The 20,135-nt window shown below is 37.6% G+C and overlaps 2 protein-coding genes across 4 annotated transcripts; one reads left to right on the top strand and one right to left on the bottom strand.

The window, feature by feature from the left end:
- Window positions 1–833: 833 nt before the first annotated feature.
- LOC103703842 (beta-amyrin 11-oxidase-like) lies at window positions 834–5,034 on the bottom strand. Its single transcript, XM_026803253.2, has 8 exons — window positions 4,799–5,034; window positions 4,284–4,608; window positions 3,199–3,348; window positions 2,859–3,110; window positions 2,529–2,615; window positions 1,755–1,833; window positions 1,337–1,649; window positions 834–1,232 (listed from the first exon to the last, which is right to left on the bottom strand). Exons 1-7 carry the CDS (start codon window positions 5,032–5,034, stop codon window positions 1,489–1,491), a joined length of 1,290 nt encoding a protein of 429 aa, XP_026659054.1. The 3' UTR covers window positions 834–1,232; window positions 1,337–1,488.
- A 2,121-nt stretch (window positions 5,035–7,155) lies between these two features.
- Window positions 7,156–19,163, top strand: LOC103703748 (toMV susceptible protein tm-1(GCR26)). 3 transcript variants are annotated; one of them, XM_008786708.4, is made up of 9 exons: window positions 7,156–7,411; window positions 10,488–11,144; window positions 11,374–11,580; window positions 14,596–14,811; window positions 14,931–15,141; window positions 15,265–15,512; window positions 15,669–15,847; window positions 16,128–16,381; window positions 18,819–19,163. In XM_008786708.4, the coding sequence occupies exons 1-9, from the start codon at window positions 7,280–7,282 to the stop codon at window positions 18,974–18,976; spliced, it is 2,262 nt and encodes a 753-aa protein (XP_008784930.1). In that variant the 5' UTR covers window positions 7,156–7,279; the 3' UTR covers window positions 18,977–19,163. The 3 variants fall into 3 exon arrangements, with proteins under 3 accessions (XP_008784930.1, XP_017697454.1, XP_026659076.1); XM_026803275.2 differs by lacking the exon at window positions 7,156–7,411 and adding an exon at window positions 8,240–8,423 and having other exon boundaries at window positions 18,819–19,156; XM_017841965.3 differs by lacking the exon at window positions 18,819–19,163 and having other exon boundaries at window positions 15,669–15,866; window positions 16,128–16,273.
- Window positions 19,164–20,135: the final 972 nt, after the last annotated feature.

The raw sequence follows: 20,135 nt of genomic DNA, 5'->3' as shown, positions 1-20,135 counted from the left end.
TCATTATTCACTATAGCCTAAAAATTTCGAAGTAGGGGAAGTCCTCCACCGCCGCCGCCGCTCGGGCCGCTTTTTTCGGAATCGGACTATTATTGAGGAGTTGGTATAGGGTTTAGTTTAATATTTTTAATCGCCTCAATGTAAATCCTGTACCCCAGAATATTGATGCCTTTTCCAGAATCAGACTGTTGAGGAGTTGATTTAGGGTTTAGGGTTTAGAATTTATGGTCGGAAATACGATGAAAAGGTGCTGTGGGTTCCGGCATAGTTTTGACGAGTGTTGGAAGCATGCCTTTTTGATTCACGTCAAATAAAGGTTTAGCTGAATTCATGACCCTGATGGTCGATGCTGCCAATCCGCAGCAGAAAATGCGGCTAGATCCTTGGACACAGATGACTGTGATTAAGAGACCGAACATCTTCAATTCAACCTTGAACTGGAGAGGATCCCAACTCTGTTGTTTGTGCTCTAGTGGATTTATTTGCCGGCATGGAGTAGCCTTGGTGTTGCCTCCTAATTTCTTCGGAGGTCATGGATTCAAATCGTATGGAGGAGCTTTAGGACTTCCCCAAGGATTTGATGTGGTGTGAAGACGTCTTATGGGAGCTTCTTGGGAGCTATCTGGAATGGACTGGCCTAAGGTTGCCTGGGTGACCTCTGTACATTGCTTTAAAGGCTTACTGATAAACAGAAAAAATGAAGATAGGGAGTAGACCAAGAGATTATCAGATTGAATGATCAGCTTTAGGTTTATCTACATAAGAAGGGTTATAGTAATAAGTTTGTGGAATAGTTACTTTCACTTAGTTGTTCGCGTTTCAATATGGAAGTTGCAAAATAAAAGGTATATCCAGGGGGCTGGCGACGTTCTTATTGCAAAATTTAAAGTGCATGCTTTGGGCACCTTGTATCTCATAAAAAGCTGAAGCTAGCCACATCTTAGTCTCTAGATATTAGGCATCACATTTAGTTCGATAAGAAGGTGCAATCATTTAAGTTTTATATGACATCTGTGATCAATGTAATATAGCATCCAAGGAAGAACTCTTGATCTCTCAAACTTCATCAGAGTTTCTTCACATCTGCAGCATCTTCAGCAAGCTGGTTTCCCAAATCTACATGCATGCCTTCCACGTTCTCTACTGGTATTAAAGTTATGGGACAGCCACTCCTTAACCTTGGGATGTGAGCTCTCTTTTCCAGACTTGGGTCCATATCATCAACTTTCCATCTACACAACGTCAGAAGAAAAAAATGTTGTTGCAATAAAAATTAATTACAATAACAAAATCAAGCGTGAGAGATTACAGGAAATAACCTAGCTAATTAACGCACCTATAGCTGGACATTAGCCTATGCAAGAATACCAACATGGTTACTTTTGCCATATTTATCCCAAGGCATGTCCTGACTCCTGATCCAAAAGGTATGAAAGTGTATGGCTTTTGCATTTCCTGCAAAGTGGAACGCTATGTTCCTTGAGATAATTAATTAAGTAAAGTTGGAAGGGAAAATTGCAGAAGGTGATCTGAAAAACTTGCATCAAATCTTGATGGATTAAATTCTGATGGATCCTTATAAAATGATGGATCATAATGTATTTGAGTTGCATCAACATTTACATGCCATCCTTTCTTCAATTCAAATCCTGCGAGGAAAACATTCAAGCATAAATAAATATGTGGTTATCATTAATAACATTGCTAAGCAAGTGCGAGGAGGATTGCATTTTCAATCGACTAGTGACTTCTACCTTCAATGACACAATTCTCAGTTACCACACGAGGAAACCACAACAACACATTGGACATTCTCAATGTTTCCTTCACAACCTACATATCAAAGTCAAAAATCTATTGAGCACCAATTCACCACATTATTGTAATAAACAAATCGATAGACAAGCAATAGGTGTTAAGCTTGCCTATTTAACTATGCAGCCTATGGGGAATAATATGGGTCTGAGTCCATCATAGGGCAATGTACGCATGCGTAGAAAACAGAAAAGAGTTTTTTTTTTTTTTTTTGAGGAATAAGAACAGTGAATTGTGATAATGTGACAAATTTAAGTCCACTACAATGCCAGAAACTTATTTGCTACCAGTTCAATTGTCATGAGACAACTGCTTTGCAGAACTGATAACAGATATGACTCCCACCAAAGAATTATATCTGTTTTGAGTTGCTTACATGAATAAGAACATACAGATGTATTGCCTGCATTGACATACCAAGCAGTATCATTCAGCAGTCAGGTTTATTGCATGATATCTAAAAATGTCAAGGATTAAAAATCAACCAGTTGGAAGAGATGACTTGTGTTCAAACTACGTGATCCCTCGACAATTGATGTAAAATATAAAGGGCTATTAATCAGAGATTGTGTACATGCTAGCATTTTTTTTTTGATCTTTAGTCTTATAATAATTGATGATAAGTAGGGTAGAAATCACGACAGCATGAGACATTAGCAGCTCCAGTAATGCCAAGGAAATACTCATTGGTGAAGAATTTAAGGCTTTCTTACCTTTAACCCATATGTCATGGAATTCAGATCTTCCATAGCGAGCAGAGCTCCTTCTGGTTTACTTCCAGTTATAGAGAGTTGCTCCTCCTGCATAGGTGTTTCAGTCATGCAGATTCGTAAGTAAAGCTATTTTCCAACACAGCCTTAGAGATAACATCGGCTATTTGGCAATTGGACAATCAATGCTAATCGTTGACTAATGAAGCCCAAACCGAGCCTTAAGCAAAGTTGTCATTTTAAGGGAACTATCAAACAGTTCATAATATTGTAAATACTATGAAGAAACTAAATACTACGAAGAAACTACAGATCGCTTCTTCTTCTTGTTACCCTTAGTCTCTCCTGCGCATGTCTGTTACCATCTAGAAACTTGACACTCCACATCATGGCTGCTGCTGTTGTGCTTTGCCCTGCAATGACCAGAGTCAGAAGGTTATCCATGATCTCTTCATCACTGAGCTTTTCATCCTCCGGTAGTGAGTCCCTTTGCAGCATTGCTTGGAGGAAGTCATCGCGACGCTCCATTCCACTCCTCCGACGTGCAATCATCTCACGGAAGATTTGCATGAGCTGTTTCCTTGCCTGCATTCAAATTTAATTGCTGGCTTATGAGAAAGCTGAGAAGATGGAACTGGTAACCAAAGAGAACAGAGGAAATAGGTACGGCTACCTTCATGCCCTTGTAATATCTGCTTCCTGGGATCATGGCAGGGAAGGACAGCATCATGTTGGACACATCATTGCACTTCTGCTCTATATCTTGCAAGACTTTCGTATCCGTGACACTTATCAACATATCGCACATCGAATCAAAAGTCACCTGCATATTTAAATTCTTGCCTGTTATCATCTTATGCCCATTGCCTCCTTCACCTCCGTATATAGTGGACTTTGGTATGTGGTGTGACAAGATATGACGACTTCCTACTAAAAGTTCAAATCTACCATGCAAGGAGCGATAGCTTCATATTAGCGATCTTCTAAGTGCACAGTATTAAAGCATTTGCCCTAATTCTTGCAAGAAATAAAACAAGCATATGGTACATGATTATAGTTGGTGACAGATTGTCCCGCCCCAGACCCATTACCTAGGTCAGGCACGGCCGCATGAGCCCTAAAATGATGCCCTAAAAATCATGCAACACCTAAGATCAACAAATATCCAATAATTCAATAGTTAATAGCCAAAGCATCCCACTAAATAAATCCACCATATTCAAATAATCAAACTGATTCAACTATAAGATATCCAATTATTCGTTGGGCATCATTTAAGTATGACTTGATTCCAAAATATTGGTAGTACTTTTGTCATCCTTTTTTGTGTCATCTGTTTTGTTGGCTATTTTTGCTGTATGTCCTTAGATTTAATGATTGGTACTATGTATTTTGAGGCAAATTCTAATGATTGGTTGAAAGAGAACAAGGAGGACCAAGGCATTCATGTGCAGTGGGGATCAATTTGTATGTCCAATTTGCAGAACCTTTTGAATCATTTGTGTGTTCTGCCCTTCTAGAAACATCAAGGATTCTATGAATCGAATTCCCTTGAATAGTTAGCATCCGAATCTTAGCTGAGTCAGATGAGGCATAACGTTGATCATCCGAGTGGCATGAATAGCTCAAATTCAGAGGGCCCCAGGCCAAAGATTACTAACTTTCAGACTAGAGGACATCATTCTGTTCCTAAAAATCCGAAACACACAGGAAAAGAAATGAAATGGATATGTCCAAGATTAGAGTTAGTAGAGCTACCTTCATGCAGAAGTCCAGCACAAGAAAACTCCCTCCTTTCTCTTCCAATGATTTCAGTCTCTCTAGCAGCATCATGTCAAGCTTCTGAACGAACTTAGACAAGGAGCACAGAGAAAAAGGATCCGAGAGCAGGCGTCGGATCCGTCGGTGGCTCTCATGAGGAACAGTAAGCAGGCTCCTCTTTCCAACAGCATCCCCCATGGACTTGACATACCCCTTGTTGAACTTTATGAAATCATTCGTAAGCACTGTCTTTGCACCCTCTGGACTTGGGATGTAGATGTGGATCTTACCAAAAAGCCTCGTCTTAAACCACCTTCCATACCTAATTTCACCATCCCACACAATAAATACATTGGAAACATAGTTGTCAACTTAACCCGGAATATTTGTACTCATTTTTAGCTCACATATTGGACTGGAAATTTTGAAAGAAAAATATAGCATGCACTCTAATAGATTGCTGCTTTAAAATTAAGATTATGTTGTTCAAAGTGAGAGTGTTGGCTACTAACCACGCCCGGCGTTTCCTAACAAACTCATAGCAACCTTTGGTGCTGTTGGTGGCAGAGAGGAAAGCTAGAGTCTCTCCAAGACAGGGCAACCATAACTTGCCAGGGACCTCTCCTTTCTTGCAAGTGGAGCTTCTCCATGCCTTGTATACCATCAAAGATAGTGCTAGGGAGAACAGTGTCACCAACGCAGCATTCCAATAGTTGGCATTTTGAAGAAAGCACTCCTCCTTCCACATCTTTGCTTCTATAAAGATTTCCAGTTTCTGAAGCATCAGCCTCAGTACAGGGAAGCTAAAAAGCAGAGACTGCTTAGGGTGAGGTCTTGCACTTATATGAATCTATCAGCCGATGTGAAGACCATTAGAAAGGGAAGCAAAACCTCTTTTTTCCATGCAGCAGGGAAACCAAAGCCCTTAATTGAAGACATCGGAGACTTTGGAATACTTGTATAATATATATAGGTAGTAGTCTCATTTTACTACCTGGAGTTTTAAATACAAATGACATAATGCTAGGGACGTCGCCGCCAACCAAGCGCAGACAGGGGGGACGTGAAGGATATAATATCTTATTCTAGCTGGGAAGGAGTCTTCCATCTTACAAGGTAAAAATATGAATTAGAATCTTCTTGATTACTTGATACCAAACCAATACAGCCAAAGCACCGGGGATCATATGGTTTTTTAACAAAAAATCCCCTTTTTTCCAATTTGATACGTACATCCCCATAAAACTAAAAAGAATCTTCCCCTCCTCGGCTGTTGCGATCCTCTTTTGTTGTTTAGTGAAAGATTATCAAAGCATATATAAGCATCTTTCAGCAACCTGCAGATGGACGTATCCATCCACGGCTTATTTTCTTGAGCCATGCACAAGCTGTTCATGGGTGTGTTGATCCACACGAAGCCCAATATTAGGCAAGGCCACACGAAGCCTACTTCAACTTGGTCCATCTCAAACCACGCACATATGAGCCCAGAAACGAACCCCAATTGCCCAAAATTTGTCACCTTCTCCCTCCGTTTGCATATAAAGTCTATTCTGCAATTAATTAGTTGATTAATTAATCTAGGCTTACATGCATGACACTTTTGGCTAGCCTAAAGCTGCGGTGTCGAGGCACGCATGGGTTGGGCAAAGCTCGGGTTAATTACAGCTGTATGTGATTCATATTCTTAAAATAATAATAAATACATAATTAATAATAATCCTCTCACTTTCCAAAACATATTAGTTTGCATCAAACAGAATCAAAAAACAAGTTCAACATGTATGAAAATAAAACATAGGAAATAAATATAAAATATAGAATGTCGAATGAAATGAAACAAATATAAATGTCTAAAACATAAATTTAACAATGGATCAACTAAATGTATGACAAAATAATTAAAAAGAAAGTATACAAAAATAAGTTGGTAAATATAGTGTGAATGATAAAATCTTACTCTGGATCACACAAAGGTATATATAATACAAAGGATAAGTCAGTAAAAATTTATCATAAATTGTCAAATTTTAGTTTGAATTGTATTACCTTTTGCCACCTAGGAGAATAGCTTGGAGCTTGATGTCAAAAGGTATCGATTCTCTTGTTAAATCCTTGTTATTTACTATCCTGGTTTGACGACTATTGATTATTAGGCCCCATCTGCCAAGGGATCTAATTTTTGGCTTAGTGAAGAAAGGATATGGATGTAAAATAAGAATCGCCACAAGATCGTACCTTTCTTTGGTGCACATTTTATCTTTCTCTTCAATTCTTTCCATAAGATTTTATGTGCAAAATACTACAAGGTTTGATCTTATTACTAATGATCTCATGCCATGTAGCATGTGCCATGTAAAAAAGAAAAGAATCGGTCACTCGGGCACTCCGATTATGTGGGGCAATTTTTTTAATTACAAATTATGTTAGCATATCCTTATCAGCCAAATGCCAAAAGGTACAGCTAAAATTAGATCATATATGGATACTAAAAATATAGATATAAATTGAATTATAAAATTTTATGACCACATAATCAAATATATTCGTATGTCGGTGATAAATAAAGTTAATAGTGTATTAATATGGGTATTTTTTTTTTTAAGTAGATGGCTATTAAATAAAAATAAATAAGGTTAGATATTAGATATAAATATTTTGGATACGAAAATGAATATGCTGAGATTATCCGGATCTGCTTTCATCCTACCCGACGCTATAAGCGTCGTGATATCATGCTCTCGATCCAATGATTTATTTTTACCAATCCACACCGTTCATTTCACACATCTATTCAGCTTACGCTCCTCCGCGAGACATGGTAACTGCACCTACCGATTTTGCTTCAGCGGAACTCAAGCCCCCTTCCATTACCAACTCCCGTAGTAAAGAAGGAAAGAAAGAAAGCAGCGGGAGATCTCTCGCAAAAGGGTGAAAGTTCCCTTCCTCTCTTCGCCTCCGATTCTGGAAACTCCAACCTTAACCCTAATTAAATGGGGAAAGTGGAGAAGGTCTTCCAGGTCTTCTGCATCGGGACCGCGGACACCAAGCTGGAGGAGCTCCGTTTCCTCTCTGAGCGTATCCGATCCGATATCACGACCTTCTCCAAGGGTTCTTCCTTCAAGGTATCGGGAAATATCTTTGGATTCTGCTGGGTTTCGTACTGTTTCTTGATTTCTTGACCTCCCGATCGGTAGTGGTGCGTCTTTTCGCGATTCTTGAATTGTTGTTTTCTTGATTTCTTCTGATTGGAATCTTTGAACTGGTTCAGTTGAATCTCCACTTCACTTCTTAAATAACAATGTATAGGATTTCTTCATGACGTTCACGAGAATCCCAGCAGTTCAATGCTATCAGTTTGGTGTTAGGATTCATTAAGGGTTATATATCGAGGAGTATGCTCCATTTTTCGAATTCTTGGCATCTTGATTAGTAATGGTGTGCCTGTTTCGAGTTTAAAGTGGATGGCTTACCCTAATGAGAAACCTGAACCGGTCAGGATGAATCGATCTTTATTTTTTTTCACGCCTCGTTCTGTTTTCTGAAGTCTTTATCAAGATTCAAGGGTTGTATTTTGTTCGATTTTAATATTTAAAATGGTCGCGTGAATTTAATATAGTATGAAAAGATGCTACTTTGTATTTAACCCTTCTAGTTCGGTGTTAAGATTGGTTTTAGGGTTATGTATTGCTCCTATTTTGATCTTTCAAATTATTGCATGAAATAAATACAATACAAAAAGATGCAGTTTTTGTTGACTTCAAGCAAATCGGCTTTCAGATATTTCATTTTTCTATATTCAAAAAAAATGATCTGTATATATTCAGCAAAAGCTTTGGCATACAGTATACATAAGTTCTGGTTATTGCCAGTTATTTCTCAAAAGAATTGTGGTGATTTCTGGTCTTCATCGTCTGATTGCAAGGTTCAGCTCTTAACATACGGTTGTTTAGACAAGTCATGCAGGAGCTGTTGTATTCTAGTTCTATGTACCGTTGTAGTTGTATGGAGATACTATGTTTTGATTGGTGAGATAAGAATGCGTATGAATGCCAAATATGAACAATGGAGGCCAGGATCTTCCCTTATATGATGCTATCTGAATCATAAACACAAGAGCCCTTGAACCACATGTCTGTAAGTCAAACATCTCTACTTAGCTTGGACAGAAAACTGATAAACCGCTTTTGCTTCTCACTCTTCTTCATAACTTTGATGACCTGATATGAGATTATCTAATCTCTATAAAATGAGTGCTATTTCCTTTCATGAAAAGTATTCTTTACTTTCTAAAACAAGCAGCTTCATTTGTCTCTCTATTTTACATTTCTGCTGGCAACTTCTTCAAGCTCCAGCATTTACTGCTTGTTCACAGTATCACAAAAGAAAAGGCACCGGTTTTCTCCAAAATTATAAGTTTATCACCAATGTTGACGACATATCTCATGAGGCTATGGTACCATCTTACTAAATGCATTATGTTTCAGTATATAAACTCTTCCCAAATGATGTAGAGCAAGAATGGTAAGTGAATTAAAGGAATGCAGAACTGCATCTATCAATTCATATGCCTCATCTCAAAAGATTTTAAATAATGACATCACCATGATGAGTCGAGCAACAAATTCTCATTAAATTACCATAATAATCCATGTTAGGAACAAAAGGCCATGTGTCTTCTCTTATAGACAGTCTGTAAGAGTAGTAATGGAAATTTCTGAAGCTCATGAGTGCTGTAAACTGTTAGAAATCTAGTCCATCATAGCCATTGTCAAAGGCGTCTTCCTCTTGCAAAAATTGTGGATTTGAGTGCTAAATTGAAACTATGGAGGAAACTGTTGTTGGACGATGCTTTTCCATAGTAGAATAATCAAACTGCAAGAGTAATAGGGATACAAGTGATAATGACCTCAATTAAAATGGATTGCCAGGGGATATTCCCATGTGATTATTCTAACATTTTGATTTATGACGCAGAAGAAAATGAGATGTAGATTAGAGATATTTGAAAAGACAGTGAATGGATGAAGTGGAATATGTTTGGATTTAGGGATGGTGATGACATCACATATGCCTTCAATAGTCGAAGGAAAAAATTCTGGGGGTTATAATAGCAGTGCTGCTTGGAATGGTGAAAAATGGGGCTTCCCTCGTAATAATGTAAGTGTTGCAAAGATGATTATAAAGTGTTTATATGGGTAAAAAAAAAATACAAATGTTTACAGTATTTGGGCTAGGATATGGATTGAAAGTTAGTTAAATGAGGGGAAGAACTGTAAAAATCTGTATGGATGTTATAAGAAAGATCTAATATTTTTGTTGATAACAGTATAATCATTAGTTAAGTGAACAGTGATCAGTGATTACTTAGGATATGGCTTGTTGGTTATGGCTATGATTCATCAACAACACAAGCAACAAGCTTATATTATTGTTTATTATCCTTGTCCTCTAAATTTTTTTTTCCAAGTTTGACTCAAAACATCCATCCAGGGGAACTTCTCCTAGGTCATCTTCATGCGAACATGGTATTTTATCCACTGATTATGCACCAAAAGGTAAAAAAAAGAAGTTTTTTGTTTGCATGAGTTCCTAAAAGTGCTCCATTAATGATGATGCTATATCATTGCACCAAAACTGTCAAAATTTAATGGCTTAAGACTCAAGATTTAAGGTTCATTTAATTATTGCATAAACAATTAATTTTCTGTATCAAATCTTATTCAGTATATATCTAAAAGTTATACTGTTTGCTTTAGATACATAGCTCCTCATTGTTAATTAATTGCTACGAGCAAAAGGTTGTTTGTTTTGAAGTGAAAGAAAGCTATTGAAGTCACAATTAGTTTTGCTTGCACCAGCTAGAGCTAGAGTAAAATTAAGTACTTGGAAGGCATATTATCAACAAGGATTTTATTTACATTTATGATTTGCTTCCTTCACATCAATGAAGTTGAAATCTCCTTATCTGATGATTCTGATCATTGCTGTTTCCATATGCTATTTGTCAAATTATAGTGAGATATTTCTAGTAAATATATGTTCTTTTTTAGCTGTATACTGCTTACGTCAAAAACTTTTAGGAATTATTCCTGATGGATAAAGGAAACATGATCCTAAAAGTTAAGATTGTTTGGAAAACTTCATGCTTTTCGACTACTGATTAAGCAACATGAATCTTCTTTTATATGGAAATGGTAGGTGCAAGTTAGCGTGATCGATGTCTCCACTAATAAGAAGAAAATAACGAGTTTGGAAGACATTTCTTTGGTGAGCACGGAGGATGTTCTTTCTCACTATTTGGGTATTGAAGAGCATTCTTCTTACAAGCTTCCAGATGACAGAGGTGAAGCGATTGCAACAATGAGCAAGGCTCTTCAGTATTTTCTAAAGAAAGCTTATGAAGATGGTATCCTAGTTGGAGCTATAGGCCTTGGTGGCAGTGGGGGAACTTCCTTGATTGCTCCTGCATTAAGATCTCTTCCTCTAGGAGTGCCTAAACTCATTGTATCTACTGTGGCTAGTGGTCAAACTGAACCTTACATTGGGACATCTGATCTCACACTGTTTCCATCAGTTGTTGACATCTGTGGGGTCAACAATGTTAGTAGGGTAGTATTGTCTAATGCTGGAGCAGCTGCTGCTGGAATGGTTATTGGGAAATTGTTGACATCTGATGATCCTAGTGGAATGACTGAGAAACCGACTGTTGGCATAACCATGTTTGGAGTTACAACTCCATGTGTAAGTGCTGTGAGAGAAAGGTTAATGAAAGAAGGGTATGAGACACTTGTATTTCATGCCACTGGAGTTGGTGGCAGAGCTATGGAAGATCTTGTCAGAGAGGGCTTTATACAGGTACAATCATCAACGTGCTTGCTTTTGTATGTCAGCTTCTTTCTTCTATGGATCTGGGCCATCAGAAACACTCATGTTTGCTGTTTGATAAGGCTTTATTGGCGGCCAGCCCTGTTTATAAGCTTAAGTGGCTAGCACATTTGTGGGATTCATCTAACTTCCACTGGTTTTTTCTTTCTTTTAAGATTTAGTTTATCTAACTTTTTTTTTTTCTATTGGATGGATGTAGGGTGTCCTGGACATCACAACAACTGAAATTGCTGATCATATTGTTGGTGGTGTCATGGCCTGTGACAATACACGATTTGATGCCGCAATAGAGAAAAAGGTTCCTCTAGTTCTTAGTGTAGGGGCCTTAGATATGGTTAACTTTGGAGCAAAACATACGATACCTTCCATCTTTGAACAAAGAAAGATCCATATACACAACGAGCAGGTTTGATCTCACTTTCTTTAAGTTCTTTTTTTTTGAGTAGTGTGCTGCATTATTTTCGCAGATACACAAGCTTGTTGCGTGCTTTCCTGTTTCTGATATCTTGATCTGAAAAATTTTATCTCCACATGCATGTGCTGATGGTACCCTATCTTATGAATCTGAATACCATTGAATCTGATTCATTTTCTATTTTATGATTCTTCAGTTAAATGGAATTTTAGAACAATTGATGGCCGAGGTTCCATCGTACTGTTATTGAGTAAATTTGGTTGAGTTTGTGTCAGACCATTTCTTTCTATAGTGCTTGTTATATATTTTTATTTTCCCTTACATGAGATATATGGTACAAGAGCACAAAAAAAAGAGCTTGTCAAAAGGAGAAGCCAGTTTTTTTTCCTAAAAGGAAAATTAAGAGCTCGAGGTTTATTGATATATAAGTCTATAGGTGACTAATCGAGACATATGTCCCGATAATATTTTCTATCTTTTGTGATAGCTTAGTGTAATAACTTAGATGTTTGAGCTCGTGGACCAGCCCGGAGTGGCTAGGCCTAATCTGACCCTGACTAGCCCAGCCTGTGGGCTTGTAGGCCGGCCCAAATAGGCCAAGCCTAAACTCGACCTGTGCTCGACACGTGAGGGGATCGAGGAAGAAGACCCCGGCTAGGAGTCTTCTTCCTCCCCGATTTCGACGGAAACGACGACTCCCCGAGGGCAATCCGAGTTTGATTCAAACTCAAGGATCTTGCCTATTTAACTCTCCTCTTTCTTTGATTTTTTCCACCTAAATTGCTGAGAATTGCCACGATTCAAGCTCTTCTTCTTCGAGCCTCCTCGATTCATCATCGGAAAGGGCCACCGGGGCCTCGTCAGACTGAGGTGAAAGCTCTTCGCCTTCTTCCCTTTCTTTCTTGGGCTTCTAGCAGTTGTTCTTGGCCTTTTGGAGCCGACGAATCGCCGAAACAGGGACACCTTGTTTCGGTCTTCATCTTTCCTATTTCGCCGCCATCGGCCGCCGATTGTCCAGGGTTGCGGTTGCCGTGGCCACCGTCAAGTGGGGGCGGACCACCATGGCCGCCAAGTCCTTGGATTTGCGAGGGGGAAGAGAGGAAGGGGCAGATTGTTCGTGAAGAGAGGAGAGAGAGTTTTTCTCTCTTCTGCTCTCTTCTCTCTCCTCTCTCTATTTTCGCTCTCTAGTTTCTCTCTTTCTTCTTCCTTGTTTCTCTCTCTTAGTGTCTCTCTCTAGTTGACCTGGTTAGATGGTAATAGGGTCTCGGGGGACTTGATGATGGACTCCTGGTGGACGCCGGTAGGCGGTCTAGGTAACTAGACCACTGATTTTTTTTTTGGGTACTCTGTACCCTAGCTCATAGACCCTAAAGCGGGTCGGTGATCATTATGTTAGTCAATCTTCAATAAAGGTAAGAATCTTTGTACACTGACCTGCATGATTATAGATATTTTATACAAATATATGTATGATATACTAATGATTAAGATAAGTAAGAAGCAAGAATAGTTTTATGATGGTTGTTGTCTTAAATCATGTTTTGATCATGTATGATTGTGATTGATAGTATGATAGATGCATACATGAGTATAACTTATAATTGCATAATCGGACTAATGAATATGGTGCGCTTTAGACTAACCATGTTATATTGATTGTCCCGTCATGGGCGGAAAATACAACCGTGGTTAGTCTAAAGCCAGAAATAAAAAAAGAAATTGATGTGTGGATGTGAACTTGATTGAATGAACAAGAATTTTGGTTTGATCTCGTTATCATCAGTTGCCTCGTCACATGCTAGAAATGTGATACTATTGAAGGCCCATCATAGACTGAAAATGTGATACCATCAAAGATCTGTCACAGGTTGGAAATGTGATACTATTGGTTGTCCCGTCACGGGCTGGAAATGTGACACCTATTGATGGCCCTGTCACGAGCAGAAAATGTGATAGAGATTTAGCCCAAAGTCGAAAAAATAATTGATCCGGATCAAGTTAAAAAAGAATGGAATAAAAAGTATTGAAAATACTATTGAAGATTTATGAGATATCGTATGATATATCACTCTTGAGTAGCTAGATTTCTATTGATATTTGGTGTAGGTATTTATACTGATTATTCGAGCATTATTGTTTGTCAGTTTGTGATTTCATGATGTGTGCAACGATTTCTTGCGATTTTCAACTTTATATTATTATTGTGTTGGTGTAGTTGTGTGGAGCTCTTACTGGGTTGTAAAGGTCACTTACCTCTTTCCTTTTTCTTTCAGTGTTGTAGGTCACTTGGTAATTGGCTATATTTGGGATCACGGGTGAAAGGATGAGTAGATAGACCATTACTGAAACTAGTTGGATGATTAAATTTTGTAATTGTACCATTTTGTTAATTGTTATGAATTGAGATAATTATTGTTCAATGATATTGAGGTTGTAATAAATTTTCAGGCCTTGTAAATTCTTTAGGGCTTTGTCCTAGGGAGTATGCAGCTGTGTCACGTAGCTAACCTAGGTGTTGGGTTTGGGGCATGACACTTAGCTTGAGAGAAAATTCACATTATTAGATTTGATAGAGGATGAGTAGATTAGTAAAGTGAGGGTTTCTCCTGTGATTTTTATGTTTGGAGAGTGTTACATGGGAGTTAAACACCATTTATCATGTAAATGGGAAGTTATATCTATTTTTCTCGTTGATTCATCGCCAGCAAGCTGTTACCGTTTAAGAAGGCTCAGCTGATGCATACTTAAAGATTGACTCCATTATTAATTCTGTTGTATCTATAATCTGTTTCTGCTGGTCCAAACATCCAATGTTAGTCGTTCTACTTAATAATCATCTAAAGAAGAACTACACCTGACTATTCCAAACCTTTAGCTCGTATGACCATTATTTTTGTGTTGACAATAATGTATTTTATGATGTTAATGTTTCTCATTCTTTGGAGAGGATTTTTGATCCTGAACCAGGCATTGAGAAGTGGAGCTAACAATGTCAACAATTTGCAGGTTTCTCTAATGCGAACTACTGTGGACGAGAACAAGAAGTTTGCCAGGTTTATAGCTGAGAAAATGAATAAATCATCATCAAGGGTTTGTGTTTGTTTGCCACAGAAGGGTGTTTCGGCTCTTGATGCGCCTGGGAAGTCATTTCATGATCCTGAGGCCACATCTGCTCTTATAAATGAATTAGATAAACTTGTCGAGAAAAGCGAAGAACGAAAGGTTTTTCTTAATATTTAAGTGAATATTTCTGTACACCCCACTTGCATGATCTTTACTGCAACTTTCATCAACAACCTATATCTGTATACCATCTTAAAATTTAATTATTGTTTTAATAGGTGAAGATATTTCCACACCATATTAATGATCCCGAATTTGCAGACGCCTTGGTTGACTTATTCTTGGAGATGTATAGCAATTTCTCTAGAAACACAATTCCCCGACAAAATGTTAGTTTTGAAGAGAGGCAAAGCATAAATAAGGAAAGAAGTACTTCAGATGGCCAAGCCATTTGGCGAACTCCAATAGACTTTCCTGATGCAAAACCAGGTATTTAATGATCTTTTTTTTTTCTCTCTCCATATTCTGCATTCTTTAGTATTAGTTATTCTCATGAAACATACTGAATATTGCAACTTATAGTGAGGATTTATTTGCCAATTGCCCTGGCAGAAACTTTGCAGAGGACACAGACAATACTACACCAATTAAAGCAACAGATAAGTAAAGGTGTGCCTATAATAGGGGCAGGTGCTGGGACAGGCATATCTGCCAAGTTTGAAGAAGCAGGTGGTGTGGATCTGATAGTCTTGTACAACTCTGGACGGTTTCGGATGGCAGGAAGGGGTTCCTTAGCAGGATTATTGCCATTTGCAGATGCTAATGCAGTTGTTCTTGACATGGCCAATGAAGTATTGCCAGTAAGTTCTCTGTTATTTTTGTGGAACTTGGGAAAAGGGTCCATAGGCTGCTGGCACTTTAGCAGCTTAGCTGGATACTATTGAAATATTTGAAACAAATGGTTCACTTGCCATGCTTATTTTTTTCTATTTATAATGATAATCTGACATGTATAGGTGGTAAAAGGAGCGCCAGTTCTGGCTGGAGTATGTGCTACCGATCCATTTCGTCAAATGGGTCACTTTCTAAAGCAGTTGGAAGCAACTGGATTTTCTGGCGTGCAGAATTTTCCAACAGTTGGACTGTTTGATGGTAACTTCCGCCAAAACCTGGAAGAGACAGGAATGGGCTATGGGTAGGCTCCAAGATGCATTGTAATTATCACACTTTTCTTGTGTTCGTGTCATTATTACTAGCATTCTGCATTGGGCGATATCTCTTAATCCAGTTGCTTATAGATGCATTTTTTTATCTGCTAATTATCTGCACATTTGAGTATATTTCAGATGACAATAAGGATTTTTTACGGATGGATTTATATTAATAATCACCCTTGTAATTGAATGAAACTGCAATCAGTTATCTCCTTAATGCTTTGTACTTCAAATCACTTACTGCTTTTGGTGCTTTGCTAGCTTGGAGGTGGAAATGATACACAGAGCTCATAAAATAGGCTTCTTGACAACTCCATATGCTTTCAATCAAGATGAAGCTGTTGCCATGGCCAAAGCCGGTGCTAATATTATAGTGGCACATATGGGTCTAACAACATCCGGATCTATTGGCGCAAAAACAGCTCTTTCCTTGGATGACTGCGTGGTTCGTGTTCAAGCCATTGCTGATGCTGCAGTTGGTATAAATCCTAATATTATTGTTCTCTGCCATGGAGGTACTCTTCTTAGATTCCTGAAAAATAACAGACTTACAACATAAAAATATAACAAAATAGAACATTTTTAGGCATTTGTGCTTTTAGCTCTTTCCCTTTCTGCTATAATTCATGTACATAATGATTTTCTTGAACCTTCTATTGAAGTAAAGATATATGTTTATCATATTTCCTAAACTTTTTATAGTATTAGAAACCAGCTCTGATAAAATAAGCTTCCGTTTTCTTTGATATATCTATTAGAGTGGGTGGACAGAAACAAGTCATGGGTCTATTTTTCCGCATACAACTGATCTTTGATGTTGCAGTAGTGTGGATGAATTTAACTATGTAAAATGCATTTATTTAAAAAGAATAACGGGTGCATTATTGATCCAGACATGGCTTTGTTAGTTGTTGCGGGTGCATATAAACAAGTCATAGGTCTATTTTTCTACATACAACTGATCTTTGATGTTGCAGATAGTGTGGATGAATTTAACTGATATAAAATGCATTTATTTAAAAAGAATAAGAGGTGCAATATTGATCCAGACTTGCCTTTGTTAGTTGTTGGCACTGTTTGAGACTTGGGTTTTGTTAGCTGTTGGGACTATTTGAGAAAATGTATGGGATACAAGTAGCATATGACTTTGATATGATCAATGTACAAACTGATTGGAAATTAACTTGTATATTAATTAGGGAAAACTGCTCGTATAATCATATAAATGATTTATTAAAAGAGATATTCATGAAGTGTCTGCTTCTGGAAACACATGCCACCGGATAACTATTCATGGTCTTTGGCATGCTGAAGCGTGCGCTCAAATCCATAACGAAACAAGTTGAAGGATGTCACTTCGATTCAAAACAATCATCTTTAGTTAGAGGTATTGAACATTAATTTAGAAGCCTTGATTGCTCTAAATTCTGTCACCAGGCCAGAAAATACTGCTTTTTGGATTGGGCATTTTGCAAAAATGACTGCACATTTTTATATTTGCTGGAACACTTCCCCTCTTCCTATTTTAATTTTTGCAGAATTGGCTATTTTTCAATTTTTCTGACTGAATTGCCTGTGGTCTCATATTATGCGGGCATAGTTAATGGGATACAGTGCACATATCTAGAATAGCCAATCGATGTGCACATTTAGGTTAACTATGTTTACCAAGTTGTTTACATATAATATAATTAGGTTCACAAATTTGAACTATCTGGCCATATAGATACATAGGTAGACAATTTATGGTAGTGCGATGCACGTATTAGGCTAACAAGCACGCACACATCTATACATTTTAAGGGTGGACACCTTTTACCAAGTAATGTACATATTCTAGAGTGCAAAAATTTGATTATCATGTAGTTGGGGTAATGAGTGTTTTGGTTAGAAAATTAAAAAATGGCCAATTTCACAAATCATAAATAAGGGCTGATGTTACAAATATAAAAATGTGAGTGGCCATTTTTGCAAAATGCTCTTGGCTTTTTGCAATTTGTATAGTCCTGCAAATATTGTGGGATGACTTGGTGTCTATTTTTCTTCTTTGACTAGTAGTGGAGATAACAACCTAACCAAATTTGAAGTTTCAGAGAATTAACACATAATGGATATGTCACAACCTAGGATCTCACCCAAAAATTCTAGCCGAAAGGTATTATTTGAGTTCTTTGGCCCTATATAAATACCCAAGAAATACCCAATGCATGGCTGATGTGGGACTAAATATATATGTCTGTGCGGGTCCTCACATACTCTCCTATTTAAGTTCTGACGTTTATGCCACGTTAAGGGTCCAAATCTATTCAAATATAATCATAAGTACCATAATTGGCCCGTGGTCAGCCTCCATGAACCTGTGTTGCAGTGCCCCCTAGTCCACAAAGGCCATAGGATGGGTCCGCTCTGATACCATTTGTCACAACCAAGAATTTTACCCAAAAATACTAGCCAAAAGATATTATTTGAGTTCTTTGGCCCTGTATAAGTATCTAAGATCTACCTAATGCATAGCTAATGTGGAACTAAACACACGCCCACACAGTCCTCACAGGACATCAATTCAAAATAGACTAGAATGACATGCCAACACTTCATTGAAAAGAATAGGTCTTAGAATTCATATTATGAGAAACCTCTCTTTGATCAAATAACTAGAAGTATCTGTCCATCATGTCTACAATTATGTATGAGGTCCTTTATTTTAATTTATGTCAAATACTGGGAAATGATTCGGTGAGCATCCATCTCAATGCAACACCAAGTTTTATCAAGATGCAACTATATAGTGCCGATATACCATGTCTTGGATATTTCTAGTGTAAAAAAAGTAGGGGTTTTTGAGCTGCAACAATTGCAAGAAGCTTCTTTCTAGCTCTTATTCAGATAAGCTTTTCTTGCTAACGTACCATTGGAAGGGATTGCTAAATGTGCAATCTGATTTTTCTGCAGGTCCTATCTCTGGTCCTCGCGAAGCTGAATTCATTCTAAAGAGTACCAAGGGGGTTCATGGGTTTTATGGTGCATCTAGCTTGGAGAGGCTGCCAGTTGAGCAAGCTATAACAAACACTGTCAAGCAGTATAAATGCATTTCCATAAAGAGAGATTAACTCCGTTTTGCACTAAATTTCTTGATTGTATCCCTTATTTCTGTTAAGCTGTGTGTATTTCCTGTGCATTTTCACATGGAAAACCTTTTATTTGACTTTATTTCCACGTGCAATTTTGAACAAATAAGGATGACATAAATCTTGCAAAACTACTGCTTATTGCATTTAGTGCATCTGTTATGTGAAAGTGTTTCTTGGATGGAAGCAAGTTTTCTGATTAAGTAAATTATATATGATTATCTAATTTGAAGGAAGTTTTTAGGTCACACTTCCATTTGATCATGCTCGTAATAGGAGATGATCACGGTTTATTGTACCTTGGAGGCAATATCATGTAAGAGCGAGCAAAAATCATTCTTGTAGTAATATTTTGACATGCCTTGATATTTTCCTTCTTATCATATTAATTTTAGTGAAACTATGAATTTTATTTATTTCAATTATGTATAAATATTAGTATCATATTATCCAATATGAAAAACCAAGTGCATCAACCTCCATTTATTAGATCCAGAAAAAGACATACCTTGTAGGAAAAATGAGAAATGTGGAAAGGATATAAATTTTGCTGCCACTGGAAGTTATATGCCTTATGTTGCCCTTAGCGTCACTTCATCCTTTTCTTTTCGATCTTGTGAGGAGCAAACCAACATGACTATAACAAGTGAATTTATGATGCTCGAGCTAAGATAGATATTGGGCTTTCTTTTTTGCTACTGCACTACACCTGGAATGTTGGGTCCTACACGCTGCATCTCTCTCAGATGAATTACATTTTCACAAGAATTGTAGCATATAGTAGAGGAACAGCAAGCATCACCTTGATTTTAAGCTAGAATACATGTAATATCAGTTGTGGCATTCACTAATTCATATAGTTGAACAGTTTCCATGATCATAAGATGGAAACCTTCGTGTGATTTGTTATTCACTAATTCACTAAATCTTTTTCTCCGTGCAATATCATCGCAGGTGGTACTATATATATTTGTCTAGTTTTACTGAAATTATGTTAGTTTTGATTTACCGATATAAAAAGCGGAAATTGAAATTCTTTAAATTTTCCATAAGCAAGTTTCTCTTTAATTGCTTCGCCGCAGCCATCATTCTCTCTCTCAATAGACCAAAGTTTTTTCCTTTTGCGGCTGATGAGAAAGTC

The sequence above is a fragment of the Phoenix dactylifera genome, chromosome 6 (genome assembly GCF_009389715.1).
Source record: "Phoenix dactylifera cultivar Barhee BC4 chromosome 6, palm_55x_up_171113_PBpolish2nd_filt_p, whole genome shotgun sequence".
Classification (NCBI taxonomy): Eukaryota; Viridiplantae; Streptophyta; class Magnoliopsida; order Arecales; family Arecaceae; genus Phoenix; species Phoenix dactylifera.
The sequence above is the reverse complement of the archived record's forward strand: the minus strand, read 5'-3'. Positions and strand labels throughout refer to the sequence as shown.